A 19,230-nucleotide genomic window follows, 5' to 3' on the forward strand; every position below is an offset into this window, starting at 1 on the left:
ATTTTTTCCACTTCTTCTGTGTTAGGGTGTTCAAATCTTTCTGTTGTAAGATCTTTGGGATCTGGTGTTTTCATGTTGTTTTTCTGATTATTGGGTGATGTTCTGCCTTGGCGCCTGCCCATCTCCTCCTTTCAATGCTATCTAATTTGTCTTTTAAAATCGGATCAGGTTTCTCTGCTGGCCAGAGGCTTCTCTTACTAATTGCCCTTGCTCTGTTTCCTGGCTCCTGCCGGGGGCCAAGAACCCTCTCACCCCTAAGAAGGGTTTTCCGGAAAAGGTCCCGGCTCCCTGTTTGCCAGGGCCCTCGCCAACCAAAGGCCTACCTCTTTGATTTAATTGTATCGGGGCGATGTGCTCTCGGTGTTGCGCTGGTCCCTGCCGCCTGCGACCTCTGCCACCACGCCGGTCCCCTCCAGTCTAGGCCGCCCGCCGTCGTTGCCTGCCTGCGCCTCCCAGCTCCGTCTGCCGGCGCCTGCGCCTCCCAGCTCCGTCTGCCGGTGCCTGCGCCTCCCAGCTCCGTCTCGACATCAGTGTTTTTGATCTTGGCCATTCTTACAAGTCTAAGATGGGAATCTCAGAGTTGTTTTGATTTGCATTTCTCTGATGACTAAGGATGTCGAACATTTCCTTAAGTGTCTTTCAGCCATTTTAGATACCTCTGTTGAGAGTTCTCTGTTTAGGTCTGTTCTCCATTTTTTTATTGGATTATTTGTTCTGTTGGTGACCAATTCCTTGAGTTCTTTGTATATTTTGGAGATCAGACCTCTGTCTGATGCACACCCATACTTAAACACCTCTGGGCACACCCGGATACTCATGCCCATTTAAAAATGGGTGCTCTCCGGGGAGCTGAAGAAATGACAGTATGGAAGGAGCTTGCCGAGCAGCTTAAGGACCTGAGTTCGGATCCCAGCACTCATGTAAAGCTGGGTAGAGCAGTGTGTCTATATTCTCAATCCTGGAAGGGCCTCTGGGCTTGTCGGCCAGCTGAATCAGTGAGTTCGAAATATAAAGCTCTGTCTCAAAAAACACAGTGGAGAGTGGTTGAAGGAGATGCTCTGTGTCCTTGTCTGGCATCCGTATGCATACATGTAGATGGCATATTACACACACGTATGAGCACACACGTGCACACACACACATATACCTATGCTCTCCTCTGGATTTGATGAGCATAGTGTCCCAACGGGACCCTGCAGGTACTTTCAAGCTGCCGATTGTTCAGGACGAGAACTAGCACTGTGGAAGGATCCACCTTGCTGCTCGAGCATCCTGAATATTAGACCAGGCTTAGGCATCTCTGAGTTCAGTGCTGGGAGAGATGGCTATAGCTGCCTCCTCCTCAGCGGGCATCCTGTGTTTATGGAGCTGCTGAGGATGTGAACCATGGGTGGCATGTGTTAGCTTTTGGGTTTGGTTTGTGATACCAGTGATCAAACCCACAACATTGTGCATGCTAGGCATGTGCCCTGCCGCTTAACACTGAGCTACATACCAGCCCCCGTGTGTTCACGCTCAGGGAGGCAGACCCCTACGTCAAGTTCATCCATTACTGGTGCTATCTAAACACTCCTGAGTTACCTGCATCAAATCTAGAATGTAGCCAGGCAACCGCACACCCATTTATTCCTGCCCTGTGCCATGGACCAGCCTGAGCTCCAGGAACTGCACAGAGGACCCCTTGTCCTCAATAGCTTTCTTCCTTTTCTATCTCTGTGGAGCAGTTCTCTGGGCAGCGTCGTCGTACGGGGCAAGTGCCCTGTTCTCACAGAACCAAGCAGCTGTCCAGAAAGCCGGTCTAAGCGTTCTCTAAAGGAATCAGACACCTTCTCACCTTATCCACTTCCTATTCTTCAGATAAAACAAATGGAGACGGAGGAGGCCCGGCTGAAACACGAGGTCCAGGATGCAAAGGACCAGAATGAACTGCTGGAATTCAGGATCCTGGAGCTTGAGGTAGGGAAGGCTATGGGGGTGGGGGGAGGGACACACAAGCTGGCAGGACACAGGGACATGAGCTGGGATCCTCTTCTCAAACTTCTCAGCTCCTGGAATGAACAAAAACCCAAAGGCCACCCGGGAAAGAGAAGAGGCCAGGTGGGGTCAGCTGTATCCCTCCCAGGAAGGATGGGGCAGAGGTATAGAGTGAGGTCACTTGAGGTAAGGGTGAGGGGTGGCAAGCAAGAACCTAGCACTGTAAAGGGAAAAGGAACGCAAACAAAAGGCCCAGGGCTCTATAGGTTCAGACCTATGACCTCAGCAATGCACGGTGGCTGCAGCTACGCTGAGGTGACCAGTGGTGGTGACAGTGGCCAGGCCCTGGGGCAGCCCAGTAGACATTTATTCTAGTCTGTAGAAGCCTCTTGGTGGAGGAGAGGTACCATACAGGGATCAGATGCCCTTCAACTTTGTCCTACTGTCTCTGGCCTGCTCCCTCTGTTATGACCTACGGAGGAGGAGAGGCAGAGATCCTTGGGAGGTCAGGCTGGGTTAGGCGGGGGGTCATGTCACTATGCCACCTTTCGCTGTGAGGACAGATGGGCAGTGTTGCTCACTAAGGTGAGAGGAAGTTGTTACACAGGTGTGCCTTTGATGGGCATTCCCACACATCCCTGCATCCTCCATCTCAGTCCAGTGGGAGAAAGCCTGGTGGACTCTGCACAAAGTCCAACCACCCATCCACTTTCTGGGTCCCTGGAGGGCTGTGAAGCTGACTGGCTGTCCCTCATGAGTCCTGGGCTCCTGTGTCACCCTCTGCACAAGGGCAATGAACCCCATCAATGGTCTCCTCCAGTGCCCATTTTGCCAGTCCCGTGGATGACTCTACCTGACATCTGTCCTCTAAGCCCTTCACGACCCCTGGGACTTGAGGATGAAGGAGCAAGTGAAGAACCCTGGGATGGGTACCAGGAGGCCACATGGCCAAGGCTCCATAGAGCCAGCATCCTACCACCTGGGGCAGCAAGCACACAGGGAAAATCTCCTGGGCAAGTCCATGGAGGTTTCTGCCCAAGGACTCCCCCAGAGCTGAATTCGGGGAAACATCACCTTGACTCCCCAGTGGCTGGTCTCTGTCAGTGTGCACCAGCTCAGCACCAGGGAGGGAGGAGACAGGGTGAGGACAGCCCCACTACTGCCATGCCCAGCCTTCTGCTCTTTGTCTCAGGAGAGGGAGAGGAAGTCACCTGCCATCAACTTCCACCATACGCCTTTCGTGGATGGGAAGAGCCCCCTGCAGGTGTACTGTGAGGCCGAAGGGGTAACGGTAAGTCTCCCCTCTTTCACCTTGCCTGGCCCACCAAGCTGCCACTCACAGATGGCCCTGTCCTTCTATCTGCCTCCTAGGACATCCTGGTCACAGAGCTGATGAAGAAGCTGGACATCCTGGGGGATAACGCCGTAAGTGTATGTCGCTCTCCTGACTTGTGCATGCCTCTTCATGCTGACCACCCCAGCCCAGCCCTCAGGCCCAGGGACCCCCGGAAGCCCACCCCAGTCCCATCCTAGGCTACTCTGAACAGAAACCTTTCCTGAGGTGAAGAGCCTCCTTAGAAGAGCCCACTGCATTTGGGAAAATCTGATCTTGGCTTATTGTGGCTATACCTTTGGGGCTCAGTCACGTGTACTTAGCTTCTAGACTCTCTTTGGATCATAGCTCTTCTGTGACCGCAGGGTATTGGTCTGGGGAAGCCTTGCTCATAGGCAACCCAGGATTGTTAAGATTCTCAATTTTTTGATCTGGAGGTAGAAGCAGAGTCTATAGGTAATCTCCAAATCACATTGGGAGAACAGTTCCAATTTCTGTAGCACAATCCTCAGAAGACTCCTAATCGTCAAGTGAACAGAGTCAAGGCAGCTCCCTCCACTACTCTTCCTAGCCTTCCTTCAGCCCATCCTTCGGCCCTCCGTCCACACTCTATACATACGTACAGATATCGTCCCCTCTTTCATCTGCCATCTCTCCAGCCACCCTTTGCCTGCCGTCTACCCTCCAGTTCCTTGCCTATCAGTGGTGTTCTCTTCTTTAAATTGTTGCTGCCTTTTAATCCAAGGCTGTCAGCAGTGGCTAGGCTGTAAGGGCCACAGCCTTCTTTTCGACTCTTTCATAGCTATGAAGGGAATTTAACTAAACCTTTGTCCTTCTAAAGAATTCAAGATTCAAAGTTTGAGGTGAAATTTTGTTCCTCAGAGAGGCTGAATAGCAAGTAGCTCACCTCCTCTCCTTGCATCTCTCCAAAAGCCCTGGTACTTCTCCTCACCCCTTCTTAAAAACCCTTCTCTGCGGATGTTGGTGGCGCACGCCTTTAATCCCAGCACTCAGGAGGCAGAGGCAGGCGGATCTCGAGACTAGCCTGATTTACATAGTGAGTTCCAGGACAGGCTCCAAAAAGCTACAAAACAAAACGAAAAAACCAGAACAAACAACTCTTCTTCTCCTGGCTCCTCCCTACCACTTCCTGTCAGCTAGTTGCTGCTGCCACCTCCTGACCGCAGGTGAATTTTATTTAATCAAACACATCTTTGCATCATTAAACAAATGTTCCAGAGCATAAGCAAAACAATACAACTTAAAATAATGCTACAACACATCAATCTATCCTTTCATCTATCTTGTGTCTACCATACACCACCCACCCACCTTTTGTCCAGCCCTATCCATCCTTCTATCCTGTTTACCATTTGTCCGTCCGTCCATCCGTCCGTCCGTCCATCCATCCATCCATCCATCCACCCAACCAGCCAGTCAGCTTAATTCTATTCATCCATCCTCCATCAGTACCCCTTCCCTCCTCCCTCCACCTTCTCCCCTCTTCCCTCCATTCACCCATCCCGCATCCACTTACCTATCTATCCTCCATGCATTATCACATATTTGCTGATCTCTGTCCCTGCCCCCTATCAGTGTTGGCATTGACAGGGGCCTTTTTCTTTCTCTTCTCATTTCTTGGGAAGCAGTGAGGAGCAGAGCAGGGAGAAGCACCTCCAGGGAGTTCCGTGTCTACCCCTTAACCACTCTCGGTGGTTCCTTGTAGCATCTCTACCCTCGTCCCACAAGGATGACGCGACCACCAGAGCTCTTCTCACTGCAGTTTATTCCAGGACCTTTTACAATTCTCTCTCTCCTCCCTCCTCTCTCCTCTCTCCTCTCTCTCTTCTTTCCTTCCTCTCTCTCCTCTGTCCTTCCTCTCTCCTCTCTCTCCTCTCTCTCCTCCCTCTCTGGGCAAACCCTCTCCCAGCCCTTAAGTAGGCATAGGCTGCCAATCCCAGATTGCCAGGTGGGCACTGCCCATAGGCCCACGCATATGCAAGCAGCTGATAATCATTGCGTGATCATAGCATAGGTCAGGCCTTAGCCATCTCAGGAGTTGATTATACATCTCCATCAGGTGTGACACCACACAGCTCGCTACAATTCCTTTATAGCAAAGATGGTGAGGTACCATTCAATAACAGAGGTAGCTGTGGTGCATTGTGCCCTGGGGTCTAGACTTAGGTGTATGTTCTGTTGTGGATGCTAACTTCTACTGCATAGTTAGAGAAATTGAAGCCTCAGAAGTTTACTAAGCTGATTTAATGGCTATGGTGATGGCCCCAACCAGTTCTGTGTCAGGGTCCTTCCTTAACCCAGTAGCTTCTCACTTAAAAGTGCCAGTAGCTTGATTGCCCTAGGGTTATCATACAGCCTCTGAGGTCATTCTCACAGACCACATGGGCAGAGAAGGATGACAATCGGAGAGAATATGGCCAGGTCTTACATGGAGGAGACCCTGGCAATGGGCCAAGTTCTGACTGTACTTATCACAATGCAGCAATGTACTGTGAGACACCCGAGCTGGTGAGTTCTGTCTGGAAGCATTTGGTGGCCCTGCTGGTGAGGAACCAAGTGACTGTCACCTTCATAGTTAGAATACATGAATGTGATGGCTGCCATCACCAGACATTTCCTGCCTGCCGCTGGTTCCCCAGGGGCCAGGATACTGGGGCAGAGGAGAGAAACCAGTGGGGCCAGATCGGACGCCCATCCTTTATTGCAGGCCACGCAGCTCTGCCCTTTGCGGGTGAGGGGCTTCTAGAACAGGAGGAATGAAGGAGATTAGGAGGGAGGAATGAGGAACGGTAGGATGAGGAGTCATGGGAGCTAAAAGCAGGGATAAAGAGCACTGTGGTCCAGCACTGGGAGATGAGGCCCCCATTGTGCCCATCCCAGGCAGTGCAGCCCCCTGCCTCCTTGCCTGCCAGAGCGCTTACTTGTGAGGAACCCCATTCTGACTTGGAGACTGAGGGAAGAAGGAGGTGCCTGCCTTTAGGGAGCTCATGTTCTATGAGGGAGCAGCTACTTTCCTGTGTGACTTGGTCGAGTTCTAGAGCTAGAGGGAAGCTCCCCTGTGCCAGCCTGAGCTGGCCGTGCCTCCTATTTCTCTTGGTGCATCTCAAGATCCAGTGCAGACGGCAGCCTTACTCTGAGTATGTGGCTGGCTACATCCAGACAAGGGACCCATTTGTCCCCAAAGTCAGACAATCCCTGCTCAGAAAGACCACCTGGAGGCCCTTTGGGGGAAATCACGAATGCAGAAAAAGGCAAAAGCAAATGAACACCCACAGAAACTGGGGTCATTCACAGCCATGGTTACTTGATCTTCACCATGGCTGCATGTGTATAATGCTGGCTTGAAGTCAAGACTGGGATAGGGAGGCCAGAGGACACTTGTCTCTAAACATGGCTTAGGGCTGCCTGCTGGTTAAGATGCCCCAGATGGTTCTTTTAGACTTTTGGTGGTCTGACAGTAAGAGGTGATGTGGATAGTACCCCAGAGAGGATAAGATGGGGGTAAAGGGCATCAGAGATGCAGAAGGGTGATTGAGTAAAATTGCCTTTTAACTATAGCCCCAGCCCCATGTCCATTCACCACCCCTACTCACCCCACACCTCCTTCTGACACTGACTCTGTGTTCTGCTTTTGCACCCAGAATCTGACCAATGAGGAACAAGTGGTTGTCATTCAAGCCAGGACAGTCCTGACCCTGGCAGAAAAGGTAACAGGAACTCTGTGGATGTCTCAGAGGGGAGGGGCTCCTACTCCTATAGATAGATACTCTCCCTGGGAGGAGGGCCTTCAGGGCAGGGGCATCGTCCCCTTGGTCTTGTCTGCCTGGGGAAACTGACCACACAGGTCAGACAGCAACACCAAGAACCTCTGCAAGGGGAGATTCAACCAAACACTGAGCAAATAGCTCTGTCTCCACCCCTCCCACAGACACTGCTCTAGTGCAGATTTCACCTGTACCTCCTCCCAATGTAGACTTCAGCTGTACCTCCTCCCAATGCTGGCTTCACCTCTACCTCCTCTACAGACACTGCCCACAGTGCTAACTTCACCTCCACCTCCTCCCACAGACACTGCCCCAATGCTGGCTTCACCTCTGCCTCCTCCAGGAGGTAGATTGGAAGCTGGATTGAGTCTGTAAAACTGGCAGTGTTCCTTGGTTCCCTGATCTTATTCTGGATCTTATTCAGCATCCTCATCCTGGTCCTTCCCCCAGCCCAGACTTGCTTAGCAGGTCACCCTCACTCTTAGCCCTTTCTCAGATCTCCAGCCACACAGGAAAGGGGGATCCTGGTAAACAAAGATTTAGGGAAACAGGCCACCCAACCCCCCTGGCAGAGTTCTAAAATGTACCCGCTCCTGCTGCTCCCCAAACCAATCATTCCTCCTCTCCCAGGGAAGGCAGGAGTGGCAGATATCCTGAACATCAGGTGGCATGGGTAGGACCACCATATCAGCCCAACCCTAACTCCCCTTCCTTAGTCAGGCCCCCCTTGACCTTCCAGGCTTTCTCCGTGGAGTTGGGTGGGAGGCAGTTGGCACTGATGGTCATGTGGGGGATGCTAGGAGTCACTGTCACCTGTTCACTGTGCTTGTGCCCAGTGGCTCCAGAGGATTGAAGAGACAGAGTCAGCGCTACAGCGGAAAATGGTAGACCTGGAGAGTGAGAAGGTCAGTGGAATCTTCCAGAGTGCCCCGGAAACCAGATGCCACCAGGTCTGTATACCTAGGCCAAGGCCTGGCTCTCTGTGTTCCAGGAGCTGTTCAGCAAGCAGAAAGGCTACCTGGATGAGGAGTTGGACTACAGGAAGCAGGCATTGGACCAAGCCCACAAGGTGAGCGAGAGGACTGGCAGACATATGCCTGCTCATCCAGCCCTGTGAACATCTCAGAGGCCTGTGTGGCCAGGCTCAAAACTTTAGGCAGGCACCAAGACTCAGTGTGGGGTCACTCTCGGCTTTTCTCCATCTGGGTTCTGAGGACATGTTACTGCCCATTCAGCAAATGCTTCAGAGTGCAAGCACGCAAGGACGCACATGGACACATGAGTGTAGGGACATTGGGAACTAATATGATACAATAAATTAGTTGGTAGACAATTAATGAGCACACAGTGCATTTAGGAATTAACTGAAGACAACCGAGTGTTCATAGGGAAACATCATTCTCCTTTTGTTTATTCAAAACTTGGAGAATTGGAAGTTTGGCCTGTTCCGTGTATCTAGTCATCCTTTGGAAAGTTGAGAATATCCTAAAGAGAATATCCCTATTTAAAGATTACTTATTTATTATGTATACACTGTTCTGCCCACATGTACACCTGCATATCAGAAGAGGGCACCAGATCTCATTATAGATGGTTGTGAGCTACCCTGGTTGCTGGGAATTGAACTCAGTACCTCTGGAAGAGCAACCAGTGCTCTTAACCTCTGAATCATCTCTCCAGCCCCAAGTAAGAAGATTCCTACTTAAGGCTAACAATGAAAGATGTGCTCCGTGGTTACCTACATTAGTCTGTATCCTGTTGCTATAATAAAAAGACTGGCACCAGGTAATGTATAAAGAAGACAGGTTTATTTAGTTCACGATCTGGAGGCCACAATTGGGGAGTCACATCCGCTGGGCTCTGGAGAGGACTCTGCCTGTATTCCATCACGGCGTCATGGTGGGGGTACATGGGAAAGGGAGAGAGAGATCACAGCAGGATAGCCAGGTAAAGGGATTTGGAGGCCAGGATTGCCCCTTTTATAGCAATCCACGTCTGAACCCCCGAGAGCCACGCTGATGCCTTCTAAGGACAGAACCCTGTTGACTCAGTGGTCTCTTAAAGGTTCCACCACCTTAGTGTTGTTATGCTAGGAGCCAAGCTTCCAGCACACAACCACCCCCCCCCCCCCAGAGATGCACTCCAGCCACTGCCAGAGCGGCCAGCACTCGTGTCTCTTCTGAGAAGCCAGCCCTTGCTAGCATCAGCTTGAGAACCCAAGGAGATCCAACGGGACATTTGTCAACCTTTCTATTCCAAGAAGGACACTGAACCCAATCAAGTGTTGAATCATAGCTGATGTAACAGGGACACTTAATGCCCAGCTGCAGAGACTCCCTAGGGGAACCAAAGGCCACCTATCCTTTCTAGGGTTTAGTTATCCTTGTGTAGGGTTGTTATCCCTGTGGGCGGTGCCTTGGGCGGTGCCTGTGGGCGGTGCCTTGTCCCATTGAGTATCCTTCAAGGCACAGAGAGGCGACAGCAGTAACTCAGGAAGAGCCCTTGGTGGTCTGATGTGTGGCTGAGGGCAGGTGTGGATGCTGGAGCGCACAGAATGATCCTATGGTGATCCGAAGTGAGCAGCAGTCCATAGGCCTTTGGGGTCATCCCCATATCCTCTGCTTCTCTGTCTGCCAGATGGTAGTGACATTTACTCTGGGGCCATTGCTAGTTCAAGACACAGTAAGCAAACTATCGACTAACCGAAGGCAGGGAACGTCCCTCTGGTGACCTAGGCTCATCTCCTGGTGTATCCTGTCTATAAACAAAGTCCAGATGGAAGTTCTCACTAGCAGGAGCGTATGAAACCTCTGCAGTGTTTGCTCTAGGTCACATGTACCACGCTTGTTTTCAAAGGCTGGGACTCAGGATCTGGGTCTCACCCTCCTTGATAGTGTTGTTGCCTGACATACCTGAGGCTCTGGGTTCCCTCCCCAGCACCAAATAAACCGTGGAAGAGTGTGGTTCTGATTTCCCTAAAGTTCCCTTTTCTCTGAGCAGTCGCTGAGGCAGAAACACAAGCACACTGTGGTACCAGGACATTGGCAGGGAGTCACAGCTGGTGTTTGGCCCCCACCTCTTCTAGGATGCCTGCTAGTTAGGAAGGAAGGTGTTTGTGACCCTCCAGGCCCTTCCCCAGAGACCACTGGACACACTTCCTCCCCAGTAAGAACTCAGCTGAGAGGGCAAGGCTGTCTACCGTGGAGCGAGTGGGCCCACTCCTGAAGAAGGGGAGGGCTGATGCCTGTCTCCTGTCCCCAGCACATCCTGGAGCTGGAAGCCATGTTGTATGATGCCCTGCAGCAGGAAGCCGGGGCCAAAGTGGCTGAGCTGCTGTCAGAAGAGGAGCGTGAGAAGCTCAAGGTGGCAGTGGAGCAGTGGAAGCGCCAGGTCATGAGCGAGCTACGTGAGCGCGATGCCCAGATCCTGAGGGAGCGCATGGAGTTGCTGCAGATTGCACAGCAGGTGCCGATGGCAGCAGGGTGGCAATAGAGGGTCAGCTGGGCTTCCCGAGACCCAGCTTCCCTGGGGGCCACATATCCAACAGCTGTGTCCTCCAGTGACCACACCCTTTCTCACTGAGTCCGTGTCCCTCCCTGTCTAGCTTCTAGTCTAGCAGTTGTGTTGCTAACCAAAGCCTTTGGGTGGTAGCTCTCCACGGACTCCTAGGTCTCCTACATGACACTGTCCTCTAATGGTAAGAGTGTTGTCTGTGGACAGCAGCTAACCAACCATTACCCAGCCCTGTTGATTATGACTGTCACAGCTTCTGCCCCTGGGGTTGACCTGAAAGCAGTGTCTATGAACACAACTCAAGTCAGACCATCCTAAACACAAAAAAGCTCAGACTGCAGATTAAGATAAGCTCCTACTAGATGGATGTTACCTTCCCATGATGGTCAGTAGGCCATAGGACGGGGCTTACTAACCACTAGGATGTGCCCATGCCCTACTGTGGGCCTACTGTGGGCCCTTTGGGGCTCCAGGGTAGTCAGGGTTAGGCAGGTCACCCCATCCCTCTTGCTCCAGCTGTCGTTTGGAAGCACTCAGCTGCTTCTAAGTCCCCAGGCCTCAGCTGCAGAAGGACAGTTCTAGCTGGTAGCTCTATGGGCTGGTTGCCTGTTGTTCTGTATAAAGGCCCTGGGAGGGACATAAGCTAACTCCTTGCTCTTCCACTTAAACAGTACAGTCTCTGACCTGACTAAGTCAGAGGACATTGATCCCATCAAAGGAGAAGTGGTGAGCTGGGACTGGAGCAACGCAGTTGCTACTTTGTGGGCTATTGTCTACCAAATAAGTGTGGGGAACTCTTGACCCTCTTATAGGTGGTACTCCAATCCTCTGTTTATTGAATGTCTTCCTTCTTTTAACATTGCAGAGAATAAAAGAGTTAGAAGAGAGAATAGAAACCCAGAAGAGACAAATAAAGGAGCTGGAAGAAAAGGTAAAGCAAATAAATGGGGGAGGGTGCAGCTGGAGGGTGTGGGGCGGGGGCTTGCCTGGCATCTATAGATAATAGGATACAAGCTCGGGTCTCGCAGCTGAACCTGGCCTGCAAGTTAGCCCATGCAGATGAGCAGAAGGGAGACCACTGGGCAGGAGCTGTGGGTACACTGGACCAGAGCCAGGAGCCTTTGTAATGCCTCAGTTTCCCCTCTGGATCCATGTTGTTCCAGACCACATGTTGGTCTGTGATCTAGGTCAAACTGATGCCCTGAGTGGTGCAGAAGGGTTAACCCTCCAGGTTCATCACACTTGGTTGTCTGAGAATCAGGTTCCTGAAAGATAGGTCATGGTCCCCAAGAGCTGTTCTCAGGGCTCAGAGACCTTTTGCCCCTGATGCCCAGGGAGTGTCTTCAAGACCAGAAATACTGGGGTGCCTGTTTAGGTGCTTTCTGTGAACCCTGACTCTACAGCCTGGGGTGCAGAGCATCTGTGCACTGGCATCCACAGACTCAGTGCTCTCCAAGTTGAAGGGCATGTGCCCAGAAATCCCTGCTGCCCACAGGGTGCTGTGTTTTCTTTTCTGGATCCTGTGTGGTCTGGGCTGGGGCTAGTTCCCAGGATTCTGGAGTCAGATGCTGTCTTGAGTCTTATGATTGTGCCTACACATAGATAGAGCTTATCAAGGTGACAAGATGCAGGAAGCGGTGAGTGGGACAGCGCTTGGGCAGGATACCGTCTAGATAATCTCCTCATGGACCTTACCCATGGCTTGGAGGTGTTCCTCTGCAGAGCGGTCCCCAGCAGTTTTCCGTTTCAGCCGGCCCAGCCAGCCTTAGAAGTGACAAAAATTGCCATCTGTGGGGCATTTTGTTGCCCCTGTTCAACAGACCTCACATAAATTCCTAGGTCTACTATGTAGATAGGATCCCAGAATCAAGCAGGCATAGGCTTTGAAACAAGGTCCCTACAGGGACTGCCTACAAACTCCAGGCCACGTGGGCAAACACCCTACATGCACACTGGGTGCCCAGTGATGCCAAGAGGGGACACAGTCTTGTTCACCTGAGTTTCTAACACTATGGTTCTGACCTGACAGTCTGAGGACATTGGTGCCACCAAAGATGGAGCCCTGGGGAGAGACTTCCACTCTCTAGAGAAAAGTGACAAACTGGGGACTTCTAGGTGACTCCAGGCTAGGTGGACATGTTAGCTACTCCATGGGCTACTTGCCCATCAAATAAATGCAAGCCTATCAGGTGGCAAAGTCTTCCTCAGACTGTACGCTTGCTTCATTCTGTGTCTTAACCCAAGGGCACGTGTTTGAATTAACACTAGAGCAATGTTAAGGTTGCCGTCTGAGCTTTCTAATTTCATCAAATGGCTGAACGCAATGCTTGATTTTTCTCCAAGTTAGATTGGCCCCTCCCCCCTTGCCAACCAACACTTCAAATCCATCCAGGGGATCAGTATATTTTGTTGTTTATAAATGTACCACCGCCAAAACAATAGTACTTGTATGTGCTGGGTACTGGAAGTGTCTTCCTGTTCTGGTGTCATCCTCGGCTCCGTGACTCTCAATAGACGCCTGGCCCTGGGAAGCTTGGTGTGCTGTGTAGGGGAGAAGAGCCCACAACTTAGCTTTAAATGGTGCCTAGTCCCCCAGCGTTATTTGGGGTAGCATTGTCACCCTAAGCTTAGGGTTCTCACAAAGCCCCTTGCACACCTCCTGTCCTTGCCTACTCCTCCTGGCTGGCCAGGGTCCCTCTCTGTCTATGCGCGTGGCTTGTTTCTGTACAGACATGCTACAAACTCTTTATTTTTCTTTCTCTCTCCTTGTGTTTCTCCATCCTCCCCTTTCCCTTTCAGTTTTTATTTTTGTTCTTGTTTTTCTCCCTAGCTTTCATTCTCTGGTCATAGCTGTTCTGGGCACTCTGAACTGGTAAGTACTTAAGAGGCTGGTATTTCCTGCTCCTTCTTCTGGGAGATGATAGCGGTTCCTGCTGCCCAGTCAGCTGGCTGCGTGCCCTCATAGAAGCAGAAAGACGCCTCCTGGGTCTTCCAGAAGGCTCCTTGAAAAGCTATCCACCTTTTAGAAAGCCCTTCTCCAGGCACTGGGTCCACGAGAGAGTACCAGGCATTCTCAGAACCAGCACCTACTCAGGAGTCAGTATCCTGACTAGGCAGCAGGAGGGGGCTTTGGGACTTTTCTGTATCCTCTGTGGCTCAGGTTCCATGTCCCCAAGTCCCTGGGTCACCTACAATCACAGGAATGGCACTAATGCGTAGAGCCCCTGCACTGTCTGCACACCAAGGCCACACACCACACTTGGTCACCACTTTCTGGTGGGACACGATGACACAGCTCATCTCAGGCCCCGGGATCTGCTGTTTTGAGGATACAGAGAGATCTTTTCCATGGGGCCAGCCCTTCACCCCCTAAGTCCCATGCTTGTGTCTGTCTTCTAGTCCTTGGCAAAGGCGGACCTTTGTCCTCCAGCAGGACCAGAGAGCAGCAGGTGCCGGAGGAAGCAGGAGAAACTGGATCTCAACACTGAAGACTCAGAAGGGTTTGGGCTCTGTGCCCTGCCCTGCGGAGGTTGAGGGCAAAACCACTGTGAGCTGCAGTCACTGTCCCCCGGAGTGACAGGACTAGAACTTGTCTGGCTGAGTAGCGCTTCTCTAGGGGAGGCCTAGCCTTGGCTACTGAGTCCTGGTGACCTTCAGCCCCGAGAGTAGGCCTCCTCCCAATCACAGCGATGTGTAACGTTCCCTGCCATGCAGGGGTCAGAACTGCTCCTGTGCTGGAGCCCACACTGGACAACCCCCTTGTTCCCATAGTGACCATCAATACCCTTGGAAGAAGATCTCAGAACTGCCCAGACTTGCCACTAATGGCAAGATGAAGGCTGTGGTCGCCATGGTGACCTAGGAGGGTTCCCTGTGACACCCTGGGTGTCACACTGAAATCATTCACTGTGGTCCTGAACACTTGCTGATGGACAGATTCCTTGCCCAACCTTGTTCTGTTACGTTGGCATCTCTGTGAGGACAGCTGAGAGTTGTGACCCCTCCCCCAACACACACACAAACCTCCTACCCTACCCCAAGGCACAAAGGCTAGAATCCTATCCCCTTCTGCTGGCTAGAAGCTTAATGGAAAGACCAGAGGAAGAGACCAAGGGGCATATGAGGCCTGGCCTGGAAGAATGAGGATCAAAGCACAGCCCAGACATAGTGGAGGCGTGGCCCTCCTGGCCAGGAAGACCCTCAGCCCGTGAGCCTAGCCAAGAACTGCAGGTGGCAAGGGCAGGTGGTGATGGTGGCTGAGAAAGGCTTCGTCCAGAGCCTGTGCACACAAGAAGCCGGGTCCGGGAGAGAAGGTGAAGATAAACCAAAAGTTCCATGAACTTCAGAAGGCAGCCACCGCACAATGGCCTGCAGGTAGGTGGCAACATCTGTCTACTGGGGACAGCTCTCCTTACTGCACTATCGGCAGCCCGCTACTCTTGCTAGACTGAATGAACCCTTTGCCGCATGAATGAGGTCTCCTCTCCAGAAGAGCCTGGAGTGGTTATGAGGGCCAGTAGGTCATGGGGGCTCCCCACATTTATTTCCGGATGTAGCCCACAGATGTAGGATCCTCACTTTACCTGTTCATGCTAACACAGATGCCAGTGCCCGCTGAGGAAGCGCCTGAGCTGTCCTGGCGAGTGCACTCCAGCCCCACAGCTGCCCTGGCGAGTGCACTCCAGCCCCACAGCTGCCCTGGCGAGGGCACTCCAGCCCCACAGCTGTCCTGGGGAGTGCACTCCAGCCCCACAGCTGCCCTGGCGAGTGCACTACATACCATGCAGGTGCAACTTCCTATCTCATCTGTGGACCCTTCTGTGCCTGTAGCTGGACCACACCTAGTGGGGGCTTCCCTCCCCAGTGTAGTGGTGCCCGCACCTAATGAAGATTTCCCACCCCAGTGCAGTGGTGTCCCCAAAGCTCAAAGGAGATGGGCAGGGGGCAGGGGGCAGGGGGCACCTTCTTCCCCATCCCTATAGACAGGAAGCTCTGCCTTGAGACACAAGGTGCCCCATCCTGCCCAGTCCTTATGGCAGATGGCAGAAGCAGCTACGGTGTGGGTTAAAACTTTCCATCCATTACACACATAACATGGATTGATCCCAGGGCCCGGCATATTCGAGGAAAACTCTCTACCTCTGAGCTGTAGCCCTAACCACCGTTTTAGTTTTTATTTTCAAATGGCGTCTCATTAAGTTGCCCAGAACTCATTCTGTGCCCCAGGGGTTGAAATGGCGATCCTGCCGACTCAGCCTTCTGAATAGCTGCCATGACAACCCCAGCTCCACTGTGTTTTGAACACATACCCATGACAGGATCACCCTGTTGGCCCCAGGCCCTGTGACAAGTCGAAAGGGTTTGGTCCCCTCTGAGCTGCATCAAGACCCCTGTGAGGAGGAGGTGACTGAGGACAGGTTTCCCAGAGACACCCTGAGGCTCTTTGGGAACCGGCAGATGCTGTCTGGCTGTGTGTATCTCTTGGGACATGGAGGCCTGCCGCAGCGGATTTCAGCGGCCTCTGAGGGATGAAGATTGCCCAGTCCTCACACCCAGGCCTACCTATAACTTGCAGTGAGGCATTTGGCTCCAGTGTGGCTCCTTCAGCCGAGACATCCCACCACCTAGAACTGTATAAAGGTTCCTGAGGAGGTCACCTGTCCAGCCACTGACAGACAGAGCAGAGCCTAGAACTTACAAGGGAACATCGTGGAACCTATTGCTGAGCCTAGAGGCAGGGAATGCATGGAGGCAGGGATGGAACCTGGGGACCCGTCACCTGTGGAGACCAAGCACATGCCCCAGGGTGTTAGAGGCTAGCCCTCTTTCCACCGTGTAGCCTATAGATGAGTACTTTCTCCTGTGCACACATTCCTCCTCATGAGCACCCACCTCATCTGGCTCAGCACCTGTGTGTCCGTCTTTCCCACATGCCTTCGAAGCCACTCTGGGAGGCCCTGTAGACTGGGCCCTCTAAGCTGAGCCCCTATTCCACAGCAAGGGTGTCTACTGTTCAGTAAGACTAGCATGCCCTGTGGAGAGTGAGCTGGCCCTTGTGTGGCATGGTTAGTCACTCAGCAAGATGGACTCCTACCAAGCCTCTTCCTAGGGCTGTGGGAGTGTCCCTGGTGGGGCTGTAGGCGTGTCCCTGGTGGGGCTGTGGGCGTGTCCCTGGCAGAGCTGTGGGCATGTCCCTGGTGGGGCTGTGGGCGTGTCCCTGGTGGGGCTGTGGGCGTGTCCCTGGTGGGGCTGTGGGCGTGCCCCAAGTGAGGCTGTGGGCACTTCCCTGATGGGGCTATGGGCATGTCCCTGGTGGGGCTGTGGGCGTGTCTCTTTGGGGCTGTACAGGAGAACTCCAGGCGACAGCCTTGTTGTGAAAAGACGCTCCTGTGTGAGAACAGCGAGAGATTGTGAGACCAGTCTGATCAGCAGGGTGGGAGGAGATCCTTACTCATCTTTCATTTGGATGCATGTTCTTACAAGCTTGCCTTATATAATTCCCTGGTCTTCATTGGGGGCCAGGCCCTCTGTGCAGGGCACTGTGTGGTCTCTGTGGCCTCTAGTGTCTATAGATAGAGTCAGAAAGCAGTCACAAAAGCTTGTTCTAGGCTGCCTGGCTCAGCACTACAGGAAATGCCAACATGAGCCACACGGGGGCGCTCCAACCAAGCAAACCCAGCATGACTAAGCAACAGGTTGCAGACGTTCAGGCCCCTGCCGTGTGTGTTCCTTTTGTACCCAACCCCACTCTGTCACTGGGGTGTTTTCCCACTTGCTTGGCAGGAACAATTCCAACCTCAGATCATCACGTGCCTGGCCTTAAAGGTTGCCAGAAGCTGGGTGAAGGACGGTAGACACAGGTCTCAATGCTGGCTTCCTGTGGAAACAACCCTAAATTCCTAGGGAGACTCCTAGGTGGCTGGGTGTGCGTGTCCCATTGGTTGCAATCACTCCTATGCTTGTGGGCAGGTGGACCTCTAGGGTTTACAGAGTTACTGCGCCTTAAGTCCGAACAGTTCCCACATGAAGGCTGTATTAGAATGTGTGTTGCTGTGTTAAACACCATGACTAAAGGCAACTTGGGAGGAAAGTAGTCCGTGATCCAGGGAGGTCAGGGCAGGAGCTCAACCAGGGCAGGAACCTGGAGGCAGGAAGGGATGCAGAAGCCATGAAAGAGTGCCATTTACTAGCTCAATCCTTCTGGCTTGCTAAGCCTCTCCTTGTTTTCCCTTTTTCCTCTTCCTCCTTCTCCTTCTAGAGTGTGTGTGTGTGTGTGTTTAATGTGCATGAGTGTTTTCCCTGCATTTATGTATGGGCACAAAGTGCATGCTTGATGCTCTCAGGGCCAGAAGAAGGTGTTAGATCCATGAAACTATAGTAATGGATGTTTGTAAGCCATAGTGTGGGTGCTGGAAATCTGGGTCCTCTGGAAGAGCGGCCAGGGTCTTAACCACTGAGCCACCTCTCCACTTCTTATATACCCTAGGGCACCTGTCTAAGAGCAGCACCAACCACAATGATGTGAGCCCTCCCACATCGTTCACTAATTGAGAAAATGCCCCCACAGGCTTGCCTACAGGCCAATCTGATGCAGGCATTTTCTCAACTGTGGTTCCCTCTTCTCAAACAACTCTAGCTTGTGTCGAGCTGAAAACAAAACAAAAGAAACAAGGACAGAGGCAAAACAGGGCTGTGTAGGGAGTTCTAGGGGCGTAGGCAGGGCTGGCCCCCTCAGAGATGCTTCTGGCATTAATGAACAGCGGTAGACACAGGCAGCATACTAGTTATGTTTGCGTTGCGGTGACAAATAACCTGATGGAACAGCTTCAGGGCTTCAGAGGACTTGGACCTTTGTGGCTGGGTCTGGGTTTCTGCGGCTGTGATGAGACACAGATCCTGATGGCAAAACTACTCCTCTCAGAACAGACAGTAAGCAACAAGGGAGAGGGGCAGGAGGGGGACAGAGACAAGACCCTTCCAGGGGCCCATCCCCTATTACCTACTTCCTCCAGCTCAGACCTGCCTCCTGAAGATCCCAGACCCTCTCAAGGTAGTGCCACCAACCAGGTTTGATGGCCTAGACCTGTAATCCCAGCACTTGGAAGGCTGAGGCAGGAGAATCATGAGTTTCATCTTAGACTGGGCTACATAGTGAGACTATGTTTCAAAACAAACCACCACCAACAACAACAACAAACAGAAAGGATGCTACTAGCTAGTGACCAAGAATGACTGGCAACATGGGTTTGTTGGGATATTTTTGTGTTCAAACTGTAACTATCAGGTGCTCCCTTCCCACCCCCCACCCCCCAAAAAAAGGCATTTTGTGAGTCTGGGCTCTACTTAGACCATCTCCTGCTCCCTGGACACTAAAGTCGGAGTGGTCAAGGTAGAGGGAAGGAGAGTGAGAAGTCATGGCTACCTCTTAGCTAGGGTGCCAGCATGCTACAGAGCATCCCAGGAGCCAGAGCCAGTGGTTCTTTGAAGTTTGGCTGCATTGCTTGCATATTATATAATAAAAGGAACCAGCGATTGTGGAGAAGGGATTGATTCCATGCGTGGTGCAGGGACAAGCAAACATTCTCCTCATTCCCCCAATCAGAGAGAGGCCGCTCAGACACAGCG

At 52.3% G+C, this 19,230-nt stretch overlaps 1 protein-coding gene across 22 annotated transcripts in view; it reads left to right on the forward strand.

The window, feature by feature from the left end:
* Jakmip3 (Janus kinase and microtubule interacting protein 3) overlaps nt 1-19,230 on the forward strand; it is a 133,224-nt gene that overhangs the window by 99,128 nt on the left and 14,866 nt on the right. For 9 of the 22 annotated variants that reach the window (XM_050137494.1, XM_050137497.1, XM_050137508.1 and 6 more), the window contains 10 exons: nt 1,858-1,956; nt 3,167-3,265; nt 3,346-3,405; nt 6,970-7,035; nt 7,929-7,997; nt 8,084-8,161; nt 10,354-10,557; nt 11,471-11,536; nt 13,436-13,477; nt 14,005-14,979. In XM_050137494.1, the coding sequence (XP_049993451.1) occupies nt 1,858-1,956; nt 3,167-3,265; nt 3,346-3,405; nt 6,970-7,035; nt 7,929-7,997; nt 8,084-8,161; nt 10,354-10,557; nt 11,471-11,536; nt 13,436-13,477; nt 14,005-14,139 (918 nt within the window). In that variant the 3' untranslated portion in view covers nt 14,140-14,979. Of the gene's footprint in view, nt 1-1,857; nt 1,957-3,166; nt 3,266-3,345; nt 3,406-6,969; nt 7,036-7,928; nt 7,998-8,083; nt 8,162-10,353; nt 10,558-11,470; nt 11,537-13,404; nt 14,980-19,230 lie in introns of those variants that run through there. The other 13 variants (XM_050137502.1, XM_050137504.1, XM_050137514.1 and 10 more) reach the window with 5 other exon arrangements.

The sequence above is a fragment of the Alexandromys fortis genome, unplaced genomic scaffold (genome assembly GCF_014885135.2).
Source record: "Alexandromys fortis isolate MF-2015 unplaced genomic scaffold, M_Fortis_MF-2015_v1.1 scaffold_3, whole genome shotgun sequence".
NCBI classification, from domain to species: domain Eukaryota; kingdom Metazoa; phylum Chordata; class Mammalia; order Rodentia; family Cricetidae; genus Alexandromys; species Alexandromys fortis.